Consider the following 23,332-nt stretch of genomic DNA (forward strand, 5'->3'; position numbering starts at 1 on the left):
TCCTCTGTCTTGCTGCCCGATGCCCAGGCTCGGTGTAAGTTTGCAGAGCTCCTGCTGCACAGAGGCGCCAGCGTCAACTGCCGGGACGGAAACGGGCGCACAGCGCTCAGTCACGCCTGTGAGCAGGGACACCTGGACGCGGTGAAGATCCTGGTCCGAAACAGCGCGGACCCGGAGATTGTGGACTCGTGGGGAAACACTGCGCTCATGTACGCCGCGGTGGCAGGTCACGCGCACGTTGTCGAGTTTTTGGTGAGAGCTTTCAAGAGGCTGGGTCTTCAGATAGACCGACAAAACAAAGTTGGCAACTCTGCTATTGGAGTGGCAAAGTTTCTTGGTCACACTGAATGCATCTGCGCTCTCACCAACAGTTCTAAAAAGGGCCGCGAGGACGGAGGCGCTCGTGGAAATGCGCAGCTGCGACCCGGTGAGCTGGAGAGGAAGGTTGGACATTTGGCAGACAGACTGGAGGTCCTCCGAGCGTGTAATCATGCTCATTGCCTATTGGCTCCAAACTGCACCCGGCAGCCAATCCCGCGGATAAAGCGGACCGGGTTGCCATCCATGAACTCGATAGAGGAGTTTGAAACGGAGAACGATGGCGCCTCCTCACCTCCACCTGATCTGGTCCTCTCTGAAGTCTCGACCCCTGCACCCCGTCCTTGTATTTCTCCCAACCTTAAGCATCCGAAAACCGAGGGAAGGTCGACCACCTCAGATGACCCCCTCCCCCCTCTAACGATGGGCTGTGAGGCTCAAAGATCCACACTGTTCTCGCCTCGGCCCAACAGAAACAGCCACAGACCCAGCGCGCCCTCCGCTCTGGGCATTTTAATGACTCCCATTCTTGCCAACAAAAGTGAGAATGAGTTGGCAACAGAACGAACCAAAATGTTAGACTTCGGTCTACACAGATTTCCCGACAGCTATTATAAGAAAAGGTGCAGCCTGCCAACCAGCATGCTCAGCCCCGCACCTCCTGAGCGCACTCTGGTCCCTTTGCGTAAATCTAGAACCGTGAGGAGACGCGAAAGGTCTCCCGGCAAGGCTGAACCTCTCCAGGCACCGACTGCCTCCTCTGCAGCCGCGACTTTCCCTGTACTAAGCAACAAAATGTTGCGCCGCTTTACTTCCCCGGAGTTTGAAAAGGATGTGAAAGAGCTGGAAGAGGATCCGACGGCGTTTTCAGTGCGGATTCCGCGATCAGAAACTTTTCCACAGGCTGTTAAAAAACATCCCCAGGTCGACAGCAAAGCCAGCATCGACAGCATCAGCTCCGTCAAGTGCGAGTTTGACTTTCATCTGAGAAAAACAAACGCTTAAAAAGCGTGTTTGCCCGCGTTACTCTAAGAACGGATTCCCACAAAGATCGTTTAGACATGACTTTCAAAACTCCGGTAATTTCCGTGAAAGTTACCAGAACGCGTTCATCTTTGTTCTACTCCGTTTGGAGTGGAGACAAAAAAAAAAATCCATGATACTAAAGTTTTACATTTACACCCATAGTTAAAGATCCGATGTCAGTACAAATGAATTGAACTGTTTGCGTAGCACCTCGCAGCCTTACGACTGTGCATGCTGTAGTGTCAGTATATGGTTGGAACTGTGTCCGGTGTTATTTGCCACTCCCTTTGGAGTAGGTGGAGTGTTCATCAAAGGTGAAGAGGTGATGTGCCATACAGAATATGTATTATTTATGTATAGCATAAGCTTGTTGTGCTGTGAGATTTTTCTGTATCTTCCAGTCCACTTTAACATCAAATAAAGTTGAACCTGATGTGTGTGTGTGTGTGTGTGTCTGTGTGGCATCTACCCTCGATAAGGCTTGTGGTAGTGAGTGTTACATAAAACATTTATTCACACTTTGCCCTAATTCCAAAACGTCAATAAGCGCAGATTTTTCTCTGATCTTGTGGGTTCAAAATCATTCTTGTGTAAAGTTAGAGAAACCTAAGTGCTGTACTGATTCCGGTGCCGGGTTCACACCCCTCTTATTTTGGCAGAAAAAAGAGTGATAATCTCAATATGAGCGTTTTGTAGCTCTCGCTCTTAAACGCACTTGGCTTCAACCTTGCACAAGTGGAGTTTGAGATAGTGAGAGAGGGAAGAGGGGGAGAGGTTTTGTCGGCGTTTCCCTCCAGACATCCATCATTTCAGCCCCAACCTGCAGTCGCTTTACCACAGACATGGATACCACAGCACTGCAGGAATAACTGACACTGCATGCCGCGATCATTTTTAACTTAAGCGACTTTATTTTCTTTTCAAAAAAGGATCATTCTTCGTGACGTTAATAATGTGCAGAGGCTGTCGCTGGGTTAAAGCCTGCCAACCTTGAAAGGAGAGGTCGGTTTGGATGGCCAGAACTCCTCGGTGCCGGGCAGCTTTTGCGGCGCAAACCGGATCTCACGCCCAACCTGGAGACTTTTTTTTTTTCTTTCCTGCAGCATTCACGATGATTTGAGCGTGACTTCTTGGCGCTGAGTAGAGGCAATCCTCCTCTCTTTCTCTCTCCCCACCCCCATCTCTCTCTCTCGCTCTCTCTCTTTTTGTCATTTTCTCTCTCCCTCCCCTCACTGCCTTCCTTTCTCTCTTTTCTTTTCGCGGGTTCAGCACCGGCTGCCCAGTCACTTAGCCCCCGCTCTATTTCCTGCTCCGGGGAAGCTGGTAGCGATGGGACGTCTCGGTTTCAGCACCACGGAGAGCGCCCGACTTTTGCTGTTCACTGTGTTTGGTAAGAAAGTGTGTGTGAAGCTGTCGTGACTCCTTACTGCAGTGTGTGTAAGTGTATGGGCGTGCACGTCCACCGCTTGTGTCTGGCCACTACTGGCTCCGTGTGCGCGCGTGTTCTTACATTTCCATGAGTTGGCATATTTCACCAATTATTTATCTCCTCATTTGGGTGGAAAAAAAAAAAAAGAGCTTCAAATGTGACCGGAGTTGTAGTTTTGTCACTTCCTGATTCTGTTCTTACTGCAGTCCGTGATGTGCTGTTGCTCCCCTGATACTGCAGACTTCACTCTCGGTTTTTTTTAACCCGCTTTTGACTTTGTCACCAGAAACAGAGGTGATCTAAAAGATGCCAGGTGGCTTCAGCTTAAACTCCAGTCATTTACGACGCCGATTCTGCTGATTCTGCATGTTTTCAGGGGCGGCCCAAATGTGTGCGTGAGTGTGTCTGCGAGCCATTTGTTACCAGGCTCACCTCCTCTGTTCTTGTCGTCAGGTGTGCTGGCGCTGTCCGTGGTGCTGGCTGAGCAGGAAGGTGAAAACCTGTCCGGTCTCTCCAACAACCCAGACAAAGCCATCTTCGCGGTTCGAGAGAACGGCACAACATGTCTCATGGTGGAGTTCGCTGTAAAATTCCTCGTGCCATATGACGTGCTTGCACTCAACGGGATAGACGTAAGGAATCCCCACTGAATTTTAATACAACGCATGCTTCAGGAATGAAAGAAACACGCCTAAAATTAAACGTTTTGGTTTGTGCGTAAAACGGATCGAAACATCGGAAACGGGATTTTTAAAATGTAAAATATTTACATTGTATTCAATGTGATTTCTTTTAACTCCTGTTAAGAAGAAAGAGTTACTTTAAATAAATATAGGCCTACAATATATTTAAAATCTCCGGTTGTGACCCACGGCTGTGCGCAAAATCCTGACCTCTCACTTATGAGTCCAGTTATAAAGAACGGACAGCAGCAAACTTTTCGAAACATTTAAAAGAGATTAAAATGAATTAAAAAAATCAGAACCATGCAGTTGTATTATATACCACTACAGTGCAATCTGGCGCACAGATAATGCTTTCTTTCATCGGAAACTCAGTCCACTGTTTGCCACCTTGACGCTTGCTGAATGTTTTTGCAGCTGATCACCGAGCAGGCGTCGTTCACTCTCCCCCGTGGCGCAGAAATCGAGGGGAAATGTGGGAGCACCGAGTCAGAGATCCACATAAGCTGGAAGAACAACGCCTACATCCTCCGCATCTACTTTTCCAAGGCGAGTAAACGAAAATAATGTATCTACACTACATGAAATGTAACCAAAATATCCCCATAAGTCTTAAGAAAAACACAAATTGGCTGCCAATTACATTATTTTGACACGCGGAAACAGCGCGCATAGACTATGTCAAATTAGTGCAAATCCCGTGATTTAAATATAATTAACTCTACTGCTTTTGTCTTAAAAGAAACGTTCCCAGTGAAATTACGAAATGTATCAGAATTTGGTAATTTCCCAAAGATTTCAACACAAAAATCTTTAAAAGAAAATCGAGTAACTGGCCAGTTTTTGGCGAGCGCAGGCCAAATCACCCTCCCCGTCGTTTGACGCATGTGTGCGTGAGTGTTTATGTCTCCCTGTGTGTTGCAGGAGTTCCGTGACAAGGGCATCGAGGTGTGGAAGATTAGCAAGGTTCAGTTCGTCTACGACACCTCGGAGACATCGCATTTCATCAACGCATACAACCGTGAGTCTCAGACTCAGCAATTTCCATCGCGCAACTTCCCCTCATTCATTTCCCAGCAGCATTCAGCTGGAATTAGAGGCTGATTCGTGTAGGAATGTAGGAGTTTCGCCCACCAACATCAATTCAGAATTTTAGCAAAATTAATTTAGATTTAATTATTTTTTATCTTTCCACCCTGTGACTTTTAGGTGAGATTACACATTTTTATTTTTTAAACAATTGAATGAGAAAAAAAAACGGATGGATAAATCGGACCTCTTCCAAAAAACAATTATTCCCCAATAGACTTTGTCGTTATTCAATATATTTTATTTTGGAGAATTTCAACAGGAGCCACCTATATTATGCTTTGAATGTTTTCAAGTTATTAACTTGGACATCCTTTCTACATTAAACCAACAGAGGTCAGTTACATACACAAGCACCTTATAGTTGGTTGCATCATAATGTCCTCCTTCACATTCCACTCACAACCCGCCCCCCTTTTCATTTCTCTCCAGCTGGGAAGCACACAGCCAGCACCCACCGGCTGTCAGCCCTGGTGACCCCTGCTGGGCGCTCCTATGTGTGCACGGCACAGCAGACCCTCACTCTTATCTCAAGTGACCACCAGAAGGGCATCACCGTTTCCATGTATGACATCCAGATCCAGCCCTTTGACATCGCATCTGACTTCATGTTCAGTGAACGTAAGAGCACAACAGAAGATCCCTTTGACGAAAAACTGCCCGACTGCTGCCGCACACACTGTCATGTTTTTCTGGTCACACATTTCGTGGAACAACAGAGATGATGATGATGGTGGTGATGATGATGATGATGATAATGAGAAATCCTGGGGGTTCAGAGTGCTACAGCTGTATGTCTCTCTTGCTGACTCGCAAACAGAGCTCTCTGGGGGGGTTATTGCTGCAGTATGAGGGCTGCAGAGAAGACGCCAGGGTGACAAGAGGAAAAAGAGGAGGTGGGGACACAAGAGATGCAGAGAGGGGGAGAAAGAAAAAAAAAGGGGGTGGGGGGTCATTAGGACTTTATGAGTGCAGTCATATCCTTGCCCTGAATGCAGCTTTTATAGACGTACTCACCTCTCTGTCCAATCACCTTGTAAGAATCATTTGTCCCTTAGCTGCTGTAAACTAGGCTGTGCAATGCTTCACTGCCTTTCTCCTAGTGTGTATAACTGCTGTCCACAGGGAGAAGCACCTTCAACATTAAGCCCCATATACATACTGTACATCCAGTGATGGCTTAGGTGTCCTATCCCACTCCCACAAACACCAGTGTATGAAAATATAAAATGCACAAAAGAGAATAAAAAAATCTAACTAAAAGAGATATGACTTATTGTTGTGATCACCACAACAATTGTGCAAAAAAGAAAAACAACAACAATAAAAAACAAAACTGTTAATTTTGTTGAAATATTAAAATTCTACCTTGCGTTGCACATAAGTAGACCAAACCTGCAGTAGTAAGCAGACTGGTTCTTAGGTAGCGCTTTTCTACTTGAGCCCTCAAAGAACTTTATACAAAATGTTTCACCACACAAACACTTTCTTCGACATCTAAGTGCTTTTTACCTAACATTCATGCTCTGATGAACACAGCCAGGCATTGAACCAGCAGCCTTCCAATAAATAGATGGCCTGCTCTACCTTCTGAGCTGCAGCCACCCCGAGAAAAAAATCCAGAGAACAGTGATGCTTGACTAAACTTGTGAGATGCCACGTGCGTGTCTCCTTCATGTCCCAATCAACAGCTACAAGCAGAAAGGCTGAGGGACATTAATGCATTTAAAGAGCATCCAAAGTTATCTAAGTGACGACAGAAAATCAAACAGCTCTGAGTCACCTAAGCAAAAATGCTAATATGTCGACTGGTTCTAACCCTTAAAGTCTCAGTCTTTTCTGGTAGTTTAATCTTTCCAGACAATAAACTCAGTTCATCAAGAAAACAATCATCTGATTAGACTGGATCCAATTTATTGTCATTGAAAAGTATACAACTCACACAACTAAATGAAGTTCAGCCTTAAATCTGAATAGAATAAAAGAATACCCTGATATTATGTATAACAATAAAGTTCAGGTATAAAAAAATATCATCCAGCATGCAATACAAGTAAGTTCTGAAATAATCTACACACCATCTTTGCCCTTTGTAAGTCACGTTCGATCACCTTCTCATACTGACTCTGTGTATCATTCTACTTTCTGCAGCCTACAAATGCATCACAGACCAGCGGGAGCGCCTGGAGGAGACCCTCCCCCTTATCTTGGGCCTCATTCTTGGCCTAATAATCGTCATCATACTCACAATCTACCACTTTCACCTCAAGCTGACAGCGGCTCAGCCCCAGCTCCCCAGAGATCGCTCCATGTACAAGAACATGTAGTGAAGCGGCACAGCAGCGGCTCCCCTCGGCTCTCCCCGAAGCTAACCTGATGACAGACTTTGTCTCCTTGATGTTCCAGGCCTCTAACACCACAGAGAATTGTGACCCCCGCACTGGGCTGAATCCCCGATTGATAAACGTGTAGCACGTACTGCCCACAAGAACTTTTGAAAAGCTGAAACATAAATTAATGGGACAGTTTGAGGGGGGGGAGCTGTCATGGATTTAGTTGGAGTGTAAACCCACCAAAAAAACTATAATTTCACCGGCTACTGAATTAAATCTCGGTCTAGAGACTGCTTAGAGTTTTAATTAAAATAAGAAAAAATACTGTAAAGCTTTTATGAAAATAACAAATTTTATTCAGACCTCTCTAAGTTACAGTTTGTTTGTTTGTTTTTTTAAATTCATCGCGTCACTGGATCATAGTTGGTCACTTCTGCCTAATCTTATTCAACTTGTCTTTGAAAGAAATGTCTGAAATTTCTGCTTCTGCTGTCTTTCCACCTTCTCCTCTCTTTCCGGAATGGCTGATAAATGATTTCCGTTCTCTCCTGTTGGTTCTGTATAAGCTTACCTTCATATATTTTTTAGCCAATCCTCTTATTATTACATTTTGAATGCAACCATAGTGTTGACAGTCTTGTAGTGTACAGTACAGTGGCATTCAAAGTTTTTGCTTTGACTTCAGCAAATCTGATCTCCACACCGACGTACAGAACATATCAAGAGGCAGAAAGAAATGCATCCATCTGACACAAACTATGTACTAAACAGCGAGGAATTTCACTGAATGATGAGATGTGTGTTTATGAAAATGAGGTTACTAAAGGGAAAAAAAAACTATATAAATATATGTAAATTATTTTCAAAATCAAATTCTATGCATAAACTTCTGCTGATGCAATCCTGTGCCGTACTCTTCTGTTTCGTTCTAAATAAATTGCTGGACTCACGTCTACTCCTTTGTCAAACTACTTCCACTATTTTCTACTACAGCGTTAAAAGCACAAAGTCTCATTCTTTCAGCTCTAATGGAAAAAGAAATCATTTCCTATCTTTTGGTGAATAAGACAAAAAAAGGATGAATGAAATAAGGTGACTGAGAAAAATTGACTGATGCACCCGTCTGAGGAGACGCTGCTGGGATGAGGTATCGATTTTGACACTGGGCCTTGTTTAATTGAAAATAAATAGGACATTTGTGTCTTCTACACCGATTTGTTTCAGCAGCATGGATGTTATACATCATCCTCAGTTGTAACTCATCAAAGTAGATGTCCTCTCAATCAGACTAACCACTGGAAACTTGAATCCTCAAATTTATTAAAAGTATAAAGCTGTGTGTCAGCTTAATTTCATTCAAAAATGTTTTTAACTTAAAAATTTGTGAGCTCCTTTGACATTTCAAATTTATTGTTTTAACTTACAGAGCTTTCAAAGTCAATTTTAACACCACACACACACACACACACACACACACACACACACACACACGTGTGTATATATACACAATATATACACTATAGCTTGAGTCGTAGATTAACAATAATGGTAGATTAACAATAATGGTGGTTACTAAAATAATTTAGGTTTCTTTAATGTCCAACCCACCAGTATGTACAAGCTCTTTAATTGTATTGATGTTTTTAATGCCAAAATACAGTTATTGTTGTTATCTGTGAATTTATAAATTGTTGGTTTTACAAAAATGAAGAAAAAAAACAGTAAAGTATATTAACATTTTTGATGGAGATCCCAGTGGTTGAATGGTACGCTGGAGTCCAGTGTGCCAGCTCAAATTTGTGTATAAAATATGAATTTTGTTTGTTATTTGCCTAATAAATAATAAAAAAAGAAAAAAGTTTTTGATTAGATTTGTAAAATATGTGGGGGGGGGGTGGGGGGGTTATGATAGGTGGTCAAATGATTTTGTTAAGCACTGTAGATTTAATTGATAATTAAAGTGATCTTGAGCAATAGCAGGAAGAACTTTCAAAGTTTTTCTTTGGGCTTTTGCTGCTTTTTTAATCCCATTCAGTCCAGTCCTTTTACCTGACTGCTACTGGCAATAGCTTCATTTCATTCAGTGCAGTAAAAGCGTACCTGAATAAAAAAAACAACCCCCCCCCCCCCCACCCCACACACACACAGTGGAACAATATCAGTCGTGGACTGGCCTCTCGAGAGAACTGCACCCTGACATTACTGAAGCAGTGTGGGGTCATCCTGAGAGAACAGAAGAAACCTGGAGAACTATTCTTAAAGACTGCTGAAAGACAGCAAAAGAAAGCTACCTAAGGAAGTTCATTTATGTCTTCATTTCAATATTTCTCATTTTTCAAGGAAAATATAAAGAAGCGAGGTGTAGCTCAAGACATCTGTTACATTGTTTTATATGTTACATTGTTTCACTTAATCTTCATGTTAGAATAACTTACTCATTAGAAAAAAAGTAAGTTGACACAGACATCTATATTGTAACAAATGGCAATTAAAGCATACACGTTTAATCGAAAAAAATCATCGATGTTTGGATGTCTTTTTTTTTTTTTTTTTATGCATTTATTAAAACATTAACCTTAAATCCCCCGTAGGCCTACAAAGAGGTGCCATGATTGTGCGGCTACGTTAAGTGTTAGCATCAATGACTGTAATCACTGTTTTCTACAGTAATTGGTTAGCAACCTGAGCTTAACATACTGTACAACAGAGCATCACATACACAGAGAATTTCCCCTGTTTAACCTCGAATAAGCGTTTTAAATTCAACCACTACATGATGGGTAACACAAAGCAGGATATCTGTTTGTTAACGCAGATAGGGATGCCCTACTTTGACATACATATTTTCAATTAGCTGTTGACGCTTCTAAAAAGTTAGCATCCGGCCTTCATTCTGCTACAAAGCTACATGCTAACAACAACTGAGGAAAACTCACCTGTTGCTGAGCTTCACAAACTCTCAAAAACTGCAGCCACGGTCTTCCGCCCGTCTTCTTTTATTCTGGAGGAAATTCCAAGTTTTCCATTTGGACTTTTACTGTCGAAGGTCGGCAAGTTGCCATTTTCTTCAGTTTTCATTAGCTACAGACCAGTCTCACGCGTGAAAAAGGCCTAAAAGATCCTTAATTTGGGCATATCCCTTTAGTTTTACTTGTTCAGGCGTCATAACGAGATGGCATCATAGCTGTTAACAAAGGTTTAGTTCATATCCAGCCCAGTGAGCAACACCAGGTAACCTGCATGCACTGCACCTGAGGCCGTGACCTTATTAGCCTACAACAACACTGAGTGCAGGGAGGACAGTACATTACAGAAACCAGTGCAAATCTCTGCCTCTCCTTTATGAGCTGCAAGGATAGCTACATGAACATTATTGTTTTCAGAATATTATTCTAAAAGTTCTACATAATGCATCAAAAGATTTTAAATCTTCTAATAATATATATATGTATTTTTTTAAATCTGCAAGACATAAAACTAAAATATCCCAATAAGAGCCGCGTGTGTGTGTCAATCCTTGAGACCCTACAGCAGCAGGAACTAGCCCAAAGGTGGTTTAAGAACTTTGGCAGGCCTGTTGATTGAATCAACAGGGTGGATGGATGTGGTCATCATTATGAGTTGGTATATAAACATATTTAGATAATCTGTTTTTTATTGCTTCACTGCAAATCATTCCATTTAAAGACACAAACTATTTCAAATACCTCCCAAAGGTTGTTTAGAAAACTAACAAACACACACACACACACACACACAAAAGTTTGAAGGTGCAAAGTCATAATTAGGAGTTATGTGTACTTGTGTTTGGAACAGATGAGTTTTTTCCACTTACTCAAACATTGACTCTACAAGCTCCGGTGTCGTCCTCACTGATACTCTCAATGGCCCCAGTAGCTGTGTTTTTATTTACTAGACTACTGTCGATCTTCCTGTGAGAAAGAAGCTCCATTCTCTGTCCGAGCTAAATCAATATCCCATTATGGTGTTTCAGAGGGAAATGGCTTAGAGGGAAGAAGGAGAAATAACCTAATATATTATGGCAACACCGATCCATGAATGTGTCTTTTTTTTTGCTTCTGTGTTCGGAGGTGAAATACAGGTGAAATTGTTGGAAATGAGAACCCAAAAACAACAAAGAGAAAATAAACTGTTGATGATTGAAAAGGCCTCCTTAGGATATTCTGACAGTGCACTGTTAAAAAAAAAGAAGAAGAAGAGACGACTGCATAATAAGGTGATGAAGGAAAAATCCATGCAACACATCTTAATGTTTTTATGGGTGTTTTTTGTTTTTTTTAATTGAAACCAGCTTCACTGATAACAAACATGCAATATCACTATACAAGCCAACACCACAGATAAGTGTTTACTCATTCAAATCTTGACTCACTGTCAAGGCTTAGCCAGCAGCGCACGCACAAACACACACACGCACGCACACACACACTCTCAGATGCTGCAGAGATAAACACCTCTCCACCTCTTTTGCTCTTTGACATATGCAGACGCACAGGCTCACGTACCCACAGTCATATTTACATATCACAGTGAATGATAGGTAAAAACAGGGAGGGGGATAACACTGTTCTCCTGGTCCAAACTAGAGATGAGAATGGCAGCAAAGCTCCGGTGATAGCGAGTGTGTGTGTCTGACTGACTGAGGTGGGATAAGGAGTGAGATGATGACAGCGAGGATGTGAGCAGAAAACCTTTTATCAGCATCCTAAACTCTGTGCGGTAGGGAGGCGTCTTGGACAGGCGCCTCTTTGGCATTAAGAAAGAAACACAGTGAGACTGCTAATATAAAAGAAAACAAGTCTGCGTGAAGTTAGTTTTTTTTCTTTCCTTTCTCAAATCCACTCAGTCTGTGCTACATTTAAATGCATGAAGTTGTTACAGTATCATAAATACAGGGCGTCATGAATTCATAAATACAGCAGGTCTGGGGTATTGCTTGGATGATAAACCGACTGACTGCCAAATGCGCTCTTAGAAATCGAAGTCAAAACCTAACAAAAAAACCCCAAAAAACAAAAACCAAACAAAAAAAGGCCACACTACCAAAAAAATATACCTTCAGTTCCAATAAATAAATAAATATTTGAAAATGTCATACAAAATTCTGACATTACCCTTTTTTTCCCAACATTTAATGGAAGTTCTGTCTACAAATGTAAGATAATAAATATATTTAGTATTTTTTTTTAGTAACAGGTTTTAGGTGGGTTTATTTGGGATCTCTTATATCTTTAAGCAAAAACTGGATTATAAACAGTAGGAAAGATCTCTGCAGAAACTCTATTTAATACCGCTCATATCACAATGGTTACGACACGATAAAATACTGCAAGTTATCAAAACTGTACAGAAAACTTACAGGTTTCTCTAAAATACATTTTCACTGTTAGTGTGTGACAAGAGATGCAAGAGAGCTCGTCTCTGAGCAGCAGCCTGCGCTCCTTATGATGGACCGACGACGCGGTAAACAGTCATGACCAGTCAAAAACCTGCTCTCTCTTCACACTGATTGTTCTGCCCTCTGCTGCTCGGGTCTGGAGCAGCACGCTGGTTGCTTTGGGTCCTTCCACGTTGCCACACCCCCTCTGAGAAGCTCTGGATGGCTACTACAAGTCTACATGGCGCTGAAGACTTACAGTCTAGGAAGAAAGAAGACTGCAGCAGGGTGAGGCAGTCTGCGTAGTTTACTGGATGTCTAGAGTTTCCTCTGGCACATTACGCTCTTCTACTCCAGTTCATGGTTTCAATAGTTTTTTTCTTCTTTACTTTGTCTTGTGTTTTTTTTTTTTTTTTTTTTATTAATGTATGTCTTAGATATTCCTCTAGCTAATCTACTTCACGGTTACAGGTGTGAAAGTTGGTGGCACACCACCAAGCAGTGGGGTGTTTTGGCTGGGTGAGGGCAGTGCCACCCTGGTAGTGTGTTTATGTGAATGTTTTTAGTGGAGGAGAGGGCTGGGGTTTGAGTCAGCAGGTCAGCGATGGCGGTAGTGTCTCATGAGGGGAACGATACAGGAAGGGGGTCCCGAGAGCTTTAGGAAGGGGTGCTGGAGGAGTTCCTGCGCTGTGGCTCTCTGGGACGGTTCCCTCACCAGCATCAGGTCCAGGAAGGAGCGCAGCACGGTTGACACCTGGAGATGTGAGCAAATGTTTGAATTCATCTGCTCAGCTAGGTTTGAGTATAACATAGCCAAAGAAACAGCAGTAAAATTAACACACACACACACACACACACACACACACACACACACACACACACACACACACACACACACACACTTTTAGTGACAACATGGATGTCAATCTCTTCATCAACTTTGGGAACATTTAGGTCAGTCACACACAACTTTAGACCAGTCAGCAACCACTGGCAACCTCCAATTGCTAGTAAGAAATGTGTATTCCCTGATTGGTTGTCGTGTTTTTGCCAGAAGTTGCTGTCTGTCACAAAGAGGGTGTCACACAAAAAACCAACCTTGTATTTGTTGGTATTCCTGTGGTCACCTGTTTTTTTTGTGTTCGTGGGAACAAACTGATGTGGGGTTTTTTGTATCAGGGAACATGAACGTTTTAGTAATGTATTTCAATAGGAAACAGTGTCAGAAGCATGTACTTTTTGTAGAAAACAGCGAGGCATCACCATGGAAACTAAGATATTTTGGTAGCTTGCTGAGCTTGTTTTTGTTTTAAAAAGCTGCTAGATGAATTTTGCAGAAACTATGGCATTTTGCAAGTAGCCGAAACTCAACCGTTCAATATATTTTAAAGTAATTACATGCATGAATATTATACAAATGAAGTGTGAAAATAAGTGACATGTATGACTCAAACTTGGGTCTCTCGCCTGAAAGGCAACACAACTTATTTGTTCACGACTTTTCAAATGCAGATTATTGAGTTTTTTAATTGGTACATGTGAGTGTCGACTGATATAAAACAGTCTTTAAGGACATTCCGAGGGACAAACAGAGCAACACGAGTCATTAGATTAAAGCCTGCGACGCACTGCCATGAGAACAGGTTGTACCACTGCAATCAACACCTTTCAAAAAGGGAAACTTTTACTTTGAAGGTGAACGCTCTTCATTTCCAGTTTCGGCTGCACTTCTCAACATTTCGTCACCACTTGGTGAGGAGCGCTTGCCATGCAAAGTACAAGCAACCACAGCAACCAAACCAAAGCAATGGGAAGGAGGTTTTTGGTGCACTACATCTATGTGGTTAATTTCACGCTAGCAATTGCCAACAATTTCCAGCAACCGCTCACAAAACTACTGAAATTCCCATTTTGCTCAGATATGACAACTGCCATATTTCTGGTGTATCCATTATTACATATTCATACATAGACACAGACCAGTCTTAGGTTATGTACTGAGTAATGATACAATAAATGCAATCTGGGTTAGAAAAAACACATTAACATGAACTGAAAATTTGGTCTGCTGCTTACAGCTCTTTGTAAAAGTCTTTCCTCTTAATTTAATTAAATGCCTTTAGCTTCATATGAATATTTACAGGATCCATGTGTCTCAAAAATAAAAGAGTTGTAGTACTTTTGTAATATAAGTTCAGAAATGTTACCTTGCGCTTCTCTGCACCTGAGGTGTGACTGGTGAGCTGTCACACAGAGATGTGTTTTTACAGCTAAACAGTTGACACCTCTAAGAACATTTTCTTCTGCTGTTAGCAAAAGTCTGATCCGTTTACTTATTGAGAACTCGCCTTCGACTTTTCTTACCTTATGGGACTCCTTTAGCCGTGGGGGAAGGTTGTCTCGTATCCTTCTCATGGCCTGCAGAGGGGGCTCATTGAAGTAAGGGGGCTCTCCGTCCACCATCTCAATCACCATAATGCCTAAAGACCAGATGTCCACCTGAACACACGCAAAAACATTCAGTCTACTGATAGCCAGGACAGTAAACATACATGCATAACATATATAGGGAAATGCTCCTGAACTCCTCAGTAGAATAATGTTATTTCTGTGCATGTGTCCTCACCTCAGTCCCGTAAGGTAATCTTGAGATGACCTCTGGTGCCATCCAGTAGGGTGTGCCCACGAGGGACTTCCTCTTGGGTACCTCTTTGGAAACTTGGGCACAAAAGCCAAAGTCTGATAGCTTGATCTGTAAACACACACATATACAGTCTCTACTAAGCAGGTTGGTGGGCATACAGAATAGAATATCTTAGTTCAGAAGTGCACTGACCTCTTGTGATCAAGAGCTTTGACAGAAGACACTAATCCCATATATTAGCACTTAATTAAGCTTCAGTTAATCATGTCTTATCAACTCGTTAGGAGGCATTAGGCAGGATTTAATTACTAGGGCACGGCGGTAATGGATGATGATGAGTTTCTGGCATTGGCTGTTGACAAGCGGCAGGACAGGCACCCATGGAGGTCAGTGAGTGTTGAATGAGAGTGTGTGTGTGTGCGTGTGTGTGTGTGTGTGTGTGTGTGTGTGACCAGTGAAAAAGAATAGCAGCTTAGGTTATTATTACCTGGGGTTTAGTGGATTACTGTTTAAGCAGTCACTAATTTGATAGCATCCCAAGAGGAGCATGGATGAATAGAAATATTCACGTCCACTTACTCTGCCATCGCTAGTCAGGAGAATGGAGTCGCTCTTAATGTCACGGTGGATGACGCCCTGTGTGTGCAGGTAGGACAGAGCCTTCAACACCGACAGGCACACCGTAGCAATCTGCTCCTCGTTCATCCTGTAAGGAGACACACACACACACACACACGACCTGTCAAAAATATTGCAATTTAATCAAATTTGATTTATTTTCATAGCTAACTGTTTATTTCCACAACTTGTAGTTTATCTTTTTAATAAATGTGCTATCTGTTTTTATCTGGTAAGCTCATTTTTGTCGCCTGTGCTTTCTCCGTGTGCTGTGCATTGCGAGAAAACATTTACTCATAAATAAAATTGACTTTTGTTCTTTGAGCTACAGAAATGACTGGCTTTAAGACTTAGGAGTCATCCTATAGAGGATATGGAGTAGAAATCCAGTTTGAAAATATCCCACTGTGGCCCGCAGCGCTTCTAGCTACGAGCAGGCAGGAGGGTCCCATATGGAGAGAGGGGGCAATGCTGCGCGTCTCACTGAGCTCATGTAGAAACTCACAGCTCCACTGAACATTAACGTCTCTAGACCCAGCTGGCTGGGCTGTGTTGTGTGCTTATGTGTGTGCGCTCTAATCTGCAATCATACAAAACATGTGCACAAAGAAGCGTGCTCATTTTAAACCCCAGACTAAGGATACAGATGGATGCAGACGCAGATATACTGTATATGCATTGCAGCATGATCTTACATGCTTGCAACCCTTCTGCACACTTCTCTTTATCATACAGTGTAACTTACCCGCTATTGGGGCGCTCACTTGCAAACTTGCATTATGAGAAATAACCCTTTGGGCTACACATACGCTCATAATATTAAACATATATAATCACACTCTGCAGATTGCAGCAGATTTTATTGTCACACATGTATGCTTTTACAATCACAAGAGATAAATGAGCTTTCTGCTAATGGAAAAACAACCGGCTAACTCGGAGTGAATGGGATGGAGACGCGTACGTGAAAATGAATCACCTCTTACCACCTCTCCACTTACACCACAACCCCCTCGCCCCCCGAAAAAAATCCCACGCTCCCATACACACACAAACAAATGAGCTCACACACACACACACACACACACACACACACACTCATGGAGGCAGGATCAGTGAAATAGAAAATTGTTTCACAAAGTGAAAAACAACTTTAATGAGCCTGTAAAGGTTGTCAAAGGGAGGAGAATTACACGTGCACCTACACACAGACAAAAGGTGCACACACAAACACTGAGACATTCATACTCACACACACACACAGCTGCACACACAAACCCATATGCGTTTGCATTTACACTGGATAAAAATCCCCTCGAAGTGCAGATCATTACCCAACTTTAAAAGTATAATTGAAATCTGAACGTGACTGAAATAGTTCTGCAGAGCCCCCCATTCTCCTCCCGCTGCTGACTTGCCTGTGTGAGTTAGAATTGAGCACGCATGTGTCCATAAGTCTCAGAGTGTGTGTGCGTTTGTGTGTTTGCTGCCAGCAAGCTGATGAGGCTTGCACAACGCGAGGCAGGCAGCAGTTATTTCCACAACAAAAAGCCTAACAGAAATAGCAGCAGGCTTTCACCTGGACAAATATGGCAGAAATTACTGATGAAGAAAATACACCGCTCAAGCCCTTCTGCAGTATTTTCTCACTGATTTTATTTTATGCCTGCATACTAATCAATCTACATTTTATAAGGACATCTATTAAGTTTTATTCCAAACTTTTTCTGATAATATTAATATAAGGGGAAAAAAAGCGGCTGACCCTGCAGGGTGAATGTACGTGAGTCTTTATCAAAAAGAGAAATTCTGTTTAAAATCCAGTTTTATCATCTTTCCGTGAGTACTTTTAAAAGCACTCGTGGTGAAACTTTCTCTCATACATGCACCGAGCACACAAACGAGCAAACATCTGTGTGGGAGACTGTTCAAAATACTTCACAGCAGCAGCGGTGCTCAGCCTCGCCAAAGCGTGTTATTAGCATCCGACACCGCGCAGCGCTAATGCTGACACTCCGTGCAAATGACTGTAATTAAACACCAAGCACAAAGTAAGCTTAAAACAATGAGGCAGCAGCTTAGAAACGCAACTCAGTAACACAAACAATTTGGAAAAGTTGGAGAACGATAATCCTCAAACTATCGGAGCATCGCATCGTTTCAGCCAGTCCTTCCTCTGCGCCTTGCAAAATTATTCACCTGTTTGTCTGATGCAACAAATAAAATAAAAAAATGGAATTTCGACTGCGCACCACTGCTTGCTAGGTTATATTAAAATCCATTTGATGTCAGCAACATCATCTGAACATCACGTCCTTTAAAAGGTGACATAAACCTTGCCCCCCCCATGTGGATTCTCTCCGTCTGTCTCACCAGTCAAAACTAACACAAATGACACACACAAAGCTGTGGCCTGATTTCTGGGACTTTTATATAAAAGTATTACATAATGTTTCAATTTTTTTTAACTCTTTCAGTCAGTCCGAAAACAGCCATTGAACTGAAAAATAAAATAATAAAAAATAAAGATGATTTCACATTTTTGAATGACACTAGTTTTCTTGGATGAGAGGATGGACATCATGTCTTGCCTGTTTTGTAAATACATGACTAATGCTGAGAAAAATAGGTATACCTGGCTCTGTTAGAAGGGAGCAAAGTCTGTCTATAAGGTCCTTTGAAACTTAGGTAGTAATAAAGAATAGAAGCTGATTGTCACTGCTGTGTTTTTATTTATTTATTTTACACTTCTGCACAACATACATTTTCTTACTATGCAATTATATGGTTCCACCACATCCCAGAGGTGCTCTGTTTGACAAGGCGCTTGTCTGAAGTAGGACTCAGTGGATTTTTTTTTCAACCAATCTCTGTAAAATGTAGAGATGTTTGTGTGTAAACCAATAAATCACAAGTTTCTGGTTGTTGTTGTCAGCCCATCTGACAACAACTGTGCGAAACAACGTGTACATGGCTAAATGCACTGAGTTGCTGATTAGATATTTGCATTAATGACCAGCTGAACAGTACGTAAAAAAATATGCTGCGCTTTATGTTACATTTAGTATGCAGGGTGTATCAAAATGAATCATCCAATTTCAAAGGGCTAGATTTTTTAAAGTAATGGACATAAAAACTTGCGGTACATTTTAAAATACATGGCTGAAGATAAACTTTTACATACACAACTTAGAATGCTCAAAAGTTAAATGTGTCCTTCTCTGGTCGCGTGTCCATATGAGAGTCAAACTCATCTCACACATTATTGTGAGCTTGTCTGGAGTCACTGCAGCCGCCAGCAACCACGTGAAACTCATGAATCTGTTCTTTCTTACAATACATGTTCTGATCTTTACCAGTGAACTGTGAAATCAGATGATTCCTTTTGATAGACTCTGTATGAGGAGTTTGTATTCCTGCTTCAATGCCAACGTCTCTCTTCCTACGTAGAGTATGGTCTCAGTGAGCCTTCGTGGTAAAATAAAGGTTTTAAAAGCCTGTGTTTGACTGGACAGTAACTTTCATTTTTACCTGGTTCTTGCAATGCTGAATCACTGATTCATTTTTAGGAAATATCTTACTAATCAATGAAAAGTTAAAACGTGCCTCAGAACCTTTACATGCTGCTCACCTGGTTGTTGAGTTTGACATCTTTTAACTACTTGAACAAAATAATTATCCTGTTTTTCAAAATGTCCTTTTATAATTTTCTTGGAGTCTAACAACAGCTTACATCCTCCAAGCTCCGCATCACACAGTTTCATGGTTTACCTCAGCATTTGTGCATTGAGCAGTTACCTGGTGTGAGTCACAATGTCAGTGAGTGCCCCTCCCTCCAGGAACTCCATGACGACCCACAGCTCGTCTCCCACCAGGTAACTGTTGTACATGTCCACAACATTTTCATGATGGTAGTCCCTCATGATCACCACCTAAAACACAGACAGAGAAATATATATATACGTATTGTTACTAATGACACTGTAGTACACTGGCTCTGTCACTGTTATTATGCTGCTATACTTTGTTACTACACTGTTAATATGAAATGAAAATCATGCTTTGAGCCTCAAAAAGGTTTCGCTCTGAAATTCCTCAATTCAATGCCATATTTAAGAATGTATGCTAAAATATGCTACAAAAAATTATCTACAATTCCAGTGGTTTATTGAATCTATTCATGTAATTTCATTTTTTTTGTATTAATTCAACTTCCCCTTTGTCTAATATGAACATGTTCTGGAGGCTTAACCATAAAAGGATTACATTCAAATTAATAGGATTACACGAAACAAATTACTTTCCCGCTGAACACCCGCTGCTATACACCTCGCACTCGTGCTTACATACATGCATTCTCTCTCCCACTCATGCACACTAAACAAAGAGACCAAAATACAAAAGAATCAGGGCAGAAATGCAATCCGAGCGTCACTCAGTTCACATTTAAATACGTTTTTCTTCTTTTTTCCTGGGCAAATGAAATGCAGCTCATTTTTTAACTTGTCAGGACATCATGAATGTGAGCAGTCACGAATACAGTTCTTGCTTAAGGTTTTCGGCGTAAACACGTCTTCAGTTTAGTCAATAAATGTCATTACAGATGCAAAAAAATGTGTTAGTGGTTTAATTGCTGTGGATGGATGTTAGGGAAATATGGGCGAACTGAACTCTTGCTGTTTGTTTCATTAATTAGCATAAAGTGGCATTTTTATTATGCTAATTAAAACAGTTTCACGACTGCCGCTTGCTTAGGCTATCAACAATCTGTGACAAATGTTAGTTCTGTGGTCATTATGGCCCCAATTTAAATTCACCTGATTAATTCACTCAAACATACGACATCAGAACTATTTGGATTATAGGAGCTAAGGACAGTTCCTCAGGTAATCGTTGTTTGATACCTCGTTAAAAAGCAGCTCTCTTCTCTGCTGTTTTCTGAGATCCATCTTCTTCACTGCCACCTGCTTTCCGCTGTGCTTCTCTGTGGCGATGCAAACAATACCTGTGGATCCCTCGCCGATCTTAATAAAGCTGTCCAGGTATTCCCGAGGGTCGCCTGGAGGAGAACACAAACATCGTGCCTCATTTTGATGCAACGGCAGAAACAAAAGATATAAATTAAAAAAACATCTATAAGTTGCAGTTGCACGCCTCTGCTAAATACTCAGGCTGCAGTTTATTCACACCCTTACAGACTCTAAACACTGCTATATTAAACTCTGTTTGAATGTTAGACAGGAAACACTTGGATGTAGAAAAACAAACAGTGCTTGCATGAATGTATGTGTAATTGGGTAAAGTGCTTTGCGTGGAGTAGAAATGCGCTAGATAAGAATCTGTCCATTTATCATATGCACATTCGTGTGAAACAAAGTTGTCACATGCTTGCGTGTCATTTCAATGTTCCTTTAATTTCAAGTGTGCATTACCTGGGTTGACCACCAGCTGAAGTGCTGCTCTGAACTGCTCATGAGAAACTCTGGAGGGCTGCGTGTCAGAGCTCGACCCCCAGGAAGGAGGCGGATAAGCCCCTGGGGGGACGTAAGGTGACGAAGGCTGTGAGTAGGCCCCCTGGATGAAAAAGTTACAAAAAAGGGAGAAATAACACATCTTATATACCTTTAACTTTATTTTCTAAATAATCAGTTTGGGAAAGAGCTACTTTAGTTAGAGATTTAAGATGGTTACGTTTGAAAACATGGAGGAAGTGTTGATCTCAGCTAGCTTGCCAAAGTCACAGAGTACAATCTGCAATCTGTAGCAAACTGAATCATCTCTATGGTGCAGTTTTTATATGTGAAGTTAGCAAACATACTGTACCTGCGGGGTATATGGTGGACTGGGCTGGGAGGGAGGATGATGGTAAGGCGAGGGTTTGTAATGGTGAAAGATCGGGGGGTACGGCAGGTGCACCGAGGGGTAGCCAGGCGGCTTCGTGTGGCTCTGAGGTAGCTTAAGAGGCCCTCGGGGGTACGTGTCACCACCTGCGACCTGGGGACTGTCATCGCGTGATGGACGCTCATAGTCGCCCTGGAAAAGCGAGGAAAATTACATATAAGTCTAGCGTTACGTAGGTGTCTGCATTTTACTGCAGTGAATACTGAAGAATTTTACTGTTAAACGTCAGCCTGTACATCCACGGTCATACACTACACCTGCAGGTACATTACTCTTGGACAGACCTAACGGAGAACATTTAGTGCACAGGACAGGGACCATACCTTATCCTTACCACCCCACCCCCCTCTAAAATGCTTCACAGCTACTCCATTCATCAACCAAGAGCCTGCAGCGGACTCAGATCTGGGACACAGCTCTTCCTTAAGAGTCCTTCAAAGTAGTATTGCTGCGTACACATGGGTATTAGTGAGAATGCAGTAGTGCTTACATGACTCAGCTTTCATTACATGACTCACAATTGGCTACAAATACGCACACTTGGAGTGGTTTCATAACCTAATAGCTTTGTCATCCTACTATGTCATTTATGAGATGTGGATCCTGTCATTTTAAGGAAAACTGGCCACAGGTCATTAACAATAGGACGTAAGTAGAGACAGGCTGATACTGTATAGCTGTCAATGGCATATCTAAGTGATAATAGTCTGTCACTTAAACACTAGGAGAGGGATGAAAGTGCTACAGCAAACATCAACACTACCCAGAGTGATCTAAAGTGGACTACAGCAAAGAAAAAACAAAAATTAACTTAGAAGATGGATCTGCTTTCACCCTGCAGAGACTAAACTAAATCACCTTTGCCACACCTCTCTAAAATGATCTCCAGCCAGCCTGATTTTTTCCCCTCAAGAGACTCCGACTATAATAAATAAAACTCTCTTTCCTTCTTTCTTTTATTTGTTACTCTCTCTGCGCCTAATCGCTATTTCTCTTTCTTTCACAAAGAGACACACACACACACACATGTACACGGACTGAAAAGCACAAGCACAGATAGGGCAGGAGGAGGAGCCCTGATGTGTTGGGATGATGTATAATTACATGGTGTGAACTCTTTTAATCAATCACTCTGAGGCAGGTGCGGGGGTGGCTGCTGGGAGGCCCCCGTCTCGTGCCCCTCTATCGTTGGCCGGCAAGCGCTCGCTGGCTGTCAGCCAGGGGTCTCCTGATCCATGTTGGTTAAATGCGCATTAATCTGAGTTTGGCAGGGTAATCAACAACCTAACTCAACTGTGAAATTGAATTCCGCGGTGGAACATCGTTCGGCCAGTTTTATGCTAAGGCTGCAGAAAGGGAAAGTGCCGCAACATCAATTTGTCACCGAGAGCTGCGGCACTGAGCTCACACTCACTACAAAACAGTGAGGGAGAGAGAGAGGGACGGCGGCAGAGAGAAAGGAAGTGTGCGTGTGTGTGTGTGTGCGTTTGCATCTTTGTGTGTGGCCAAGTTTCTGTGCTGTCTACTATTACATCCTTCCAACAACGGCAGGGAAAAAGGAGGATTTACTTCAGCGGTGTGAGTGGGCTGAACGAGGAAAAGAGAAGAAAAGGCAGAGAGTGAGCAAAGAGAGAGGGAGGCGGGTTTGTTCCAAGGTCCGTGAGCCAAGAAGAATAGTGATTCTTCAGCTGCCAGATGACTCCTTGTTTTGTTGTTTCCTTTTTTTAAACCACTGCTGTGAAAATCAAACAAGAAATATTAAAAACACCATCACATTAAGTCCAATTATAGTCGCGCCTTTGAGATATGAAAGAGTAAGTTTGTAAATGATCAAGCATACTCTTTCATATATAATTTGGATAAATTGGGTTTCGACTCTTTACTTATTCTACT

The 23,332-nt window shown here is 42.0% G+C and overlaps 2 protein-coding genes across 4 annotated transcripts in view; one reads left to right on the forward strand and one right to left on the reverse strand.

Annotated features, from left to right (window-relative positions):
- Positions 1–2,442: 2,442 nt before the first annotated feature.
- lamp5 (lysosomal associated membrane protein family member 5) lies at positions 2,443–7,783 on the forward strand. The gene is made up of 6 exons (XM_031755219.2): positions 2,443–2,734; positions 3,227–3,405; positions 3,874–4,005; positions 4,381–4,477; positions 4,978–5,166; positions 6,697–7,783. The coding sequence occupies exons 1-6, from the start codon at positions 2,674–2,676 to the stop codon at positions 6,870–6,872; spliced, it is 834 nt and encodes a 277-aa protein (XP_031611079.1). The 5' UTR covers positions 2,443–2,673; the 3' UTR covers positions 6,873–7,783.
- A 3,294-nt stretch (positions 7,784–11,077) lies between these two features.
- Positions 11,078–23,332, reverse strand: part of pak5 (p21 protein (Cdc42/Rac)-activated kinase 5) — an 86,655-nt gene continuing 74,400 nt past the window's right edge. For all 3 annotated transcript variants that reach the window (XM_031755140.2, XM_039599393.1, XM_039599394.1), the window contains 8 exons: positions 21,362–21,571; positions 20,971–21,112; positions 20,443–20,597; positions 19,337–19,470; positions 15,500–15,626; positions 14,903–15,028; positions 14,641–14,775; positions 11,078–13,030 (listed from right to left, as the gene is read on the reverse strand). In XM_031755140.2, coding sequence (XP_031611000.1) covers positions 12,875–13,030; positions 14,641–14,775; positions 14,903–15,028; positions 15,500–15,626; positions 19,337–19,470; positions 20,443–20,597; positions 20,971–21,112; positions 21,362–21,571 — 1,185 coding nt within the window. In that variant the 3' untranslated portion in view covers positions 11,078–12,874. The remainder of the gene's footprint in view (positions 13,031–14,640; positions 14,776–14,902; positions 15,029–15,499; positions 15,627–19,336; positions 19,471–20,442; positions 20,598–20,970; positions 21,113–21,361; positions 21,572–23,332) is intronic.

This window comes from Oreochromis aureus, linkage group 15 (genome assembly GCF_013358895.1).
Source record: "Oreochromis aureus strain Israel breed Guangdong linkage group 15, ZZ_aureus, whole genome shotgun sequence".
NCBI classification, from domain to species: Eukaryota; Metazoa; Chordata; class Actinopteri; order Cichliformes; family Cichlidae; genus Oreochromis; species Oreochromis aureus.

Excerpts from the sequence above, each read along its gene's own strand:
- lamp5 (XM_031755219.2), top strand. The coding sequence starts at position 2,674 with ATGGGACGTCTCGGTTTCAGCACCACGGAGAGCGCCCGACTTTTGCTG. Across the intron at positions 3,406-3,873 it reads TTGCACTCAACGGGATAGAC|CTGATCACCGAGCAGGCGTC; the intron begins GTAAGGAATCCC and ends ATGTTTTTGCAG. Across the intron at positions 4,478-4,977 it reads TTTCATCAACGCATACAACC|CTGGGAAGCACACAGCCAGC; the intron begins GTGAGTCTCAGA and ends ATTTCTCTCCAG.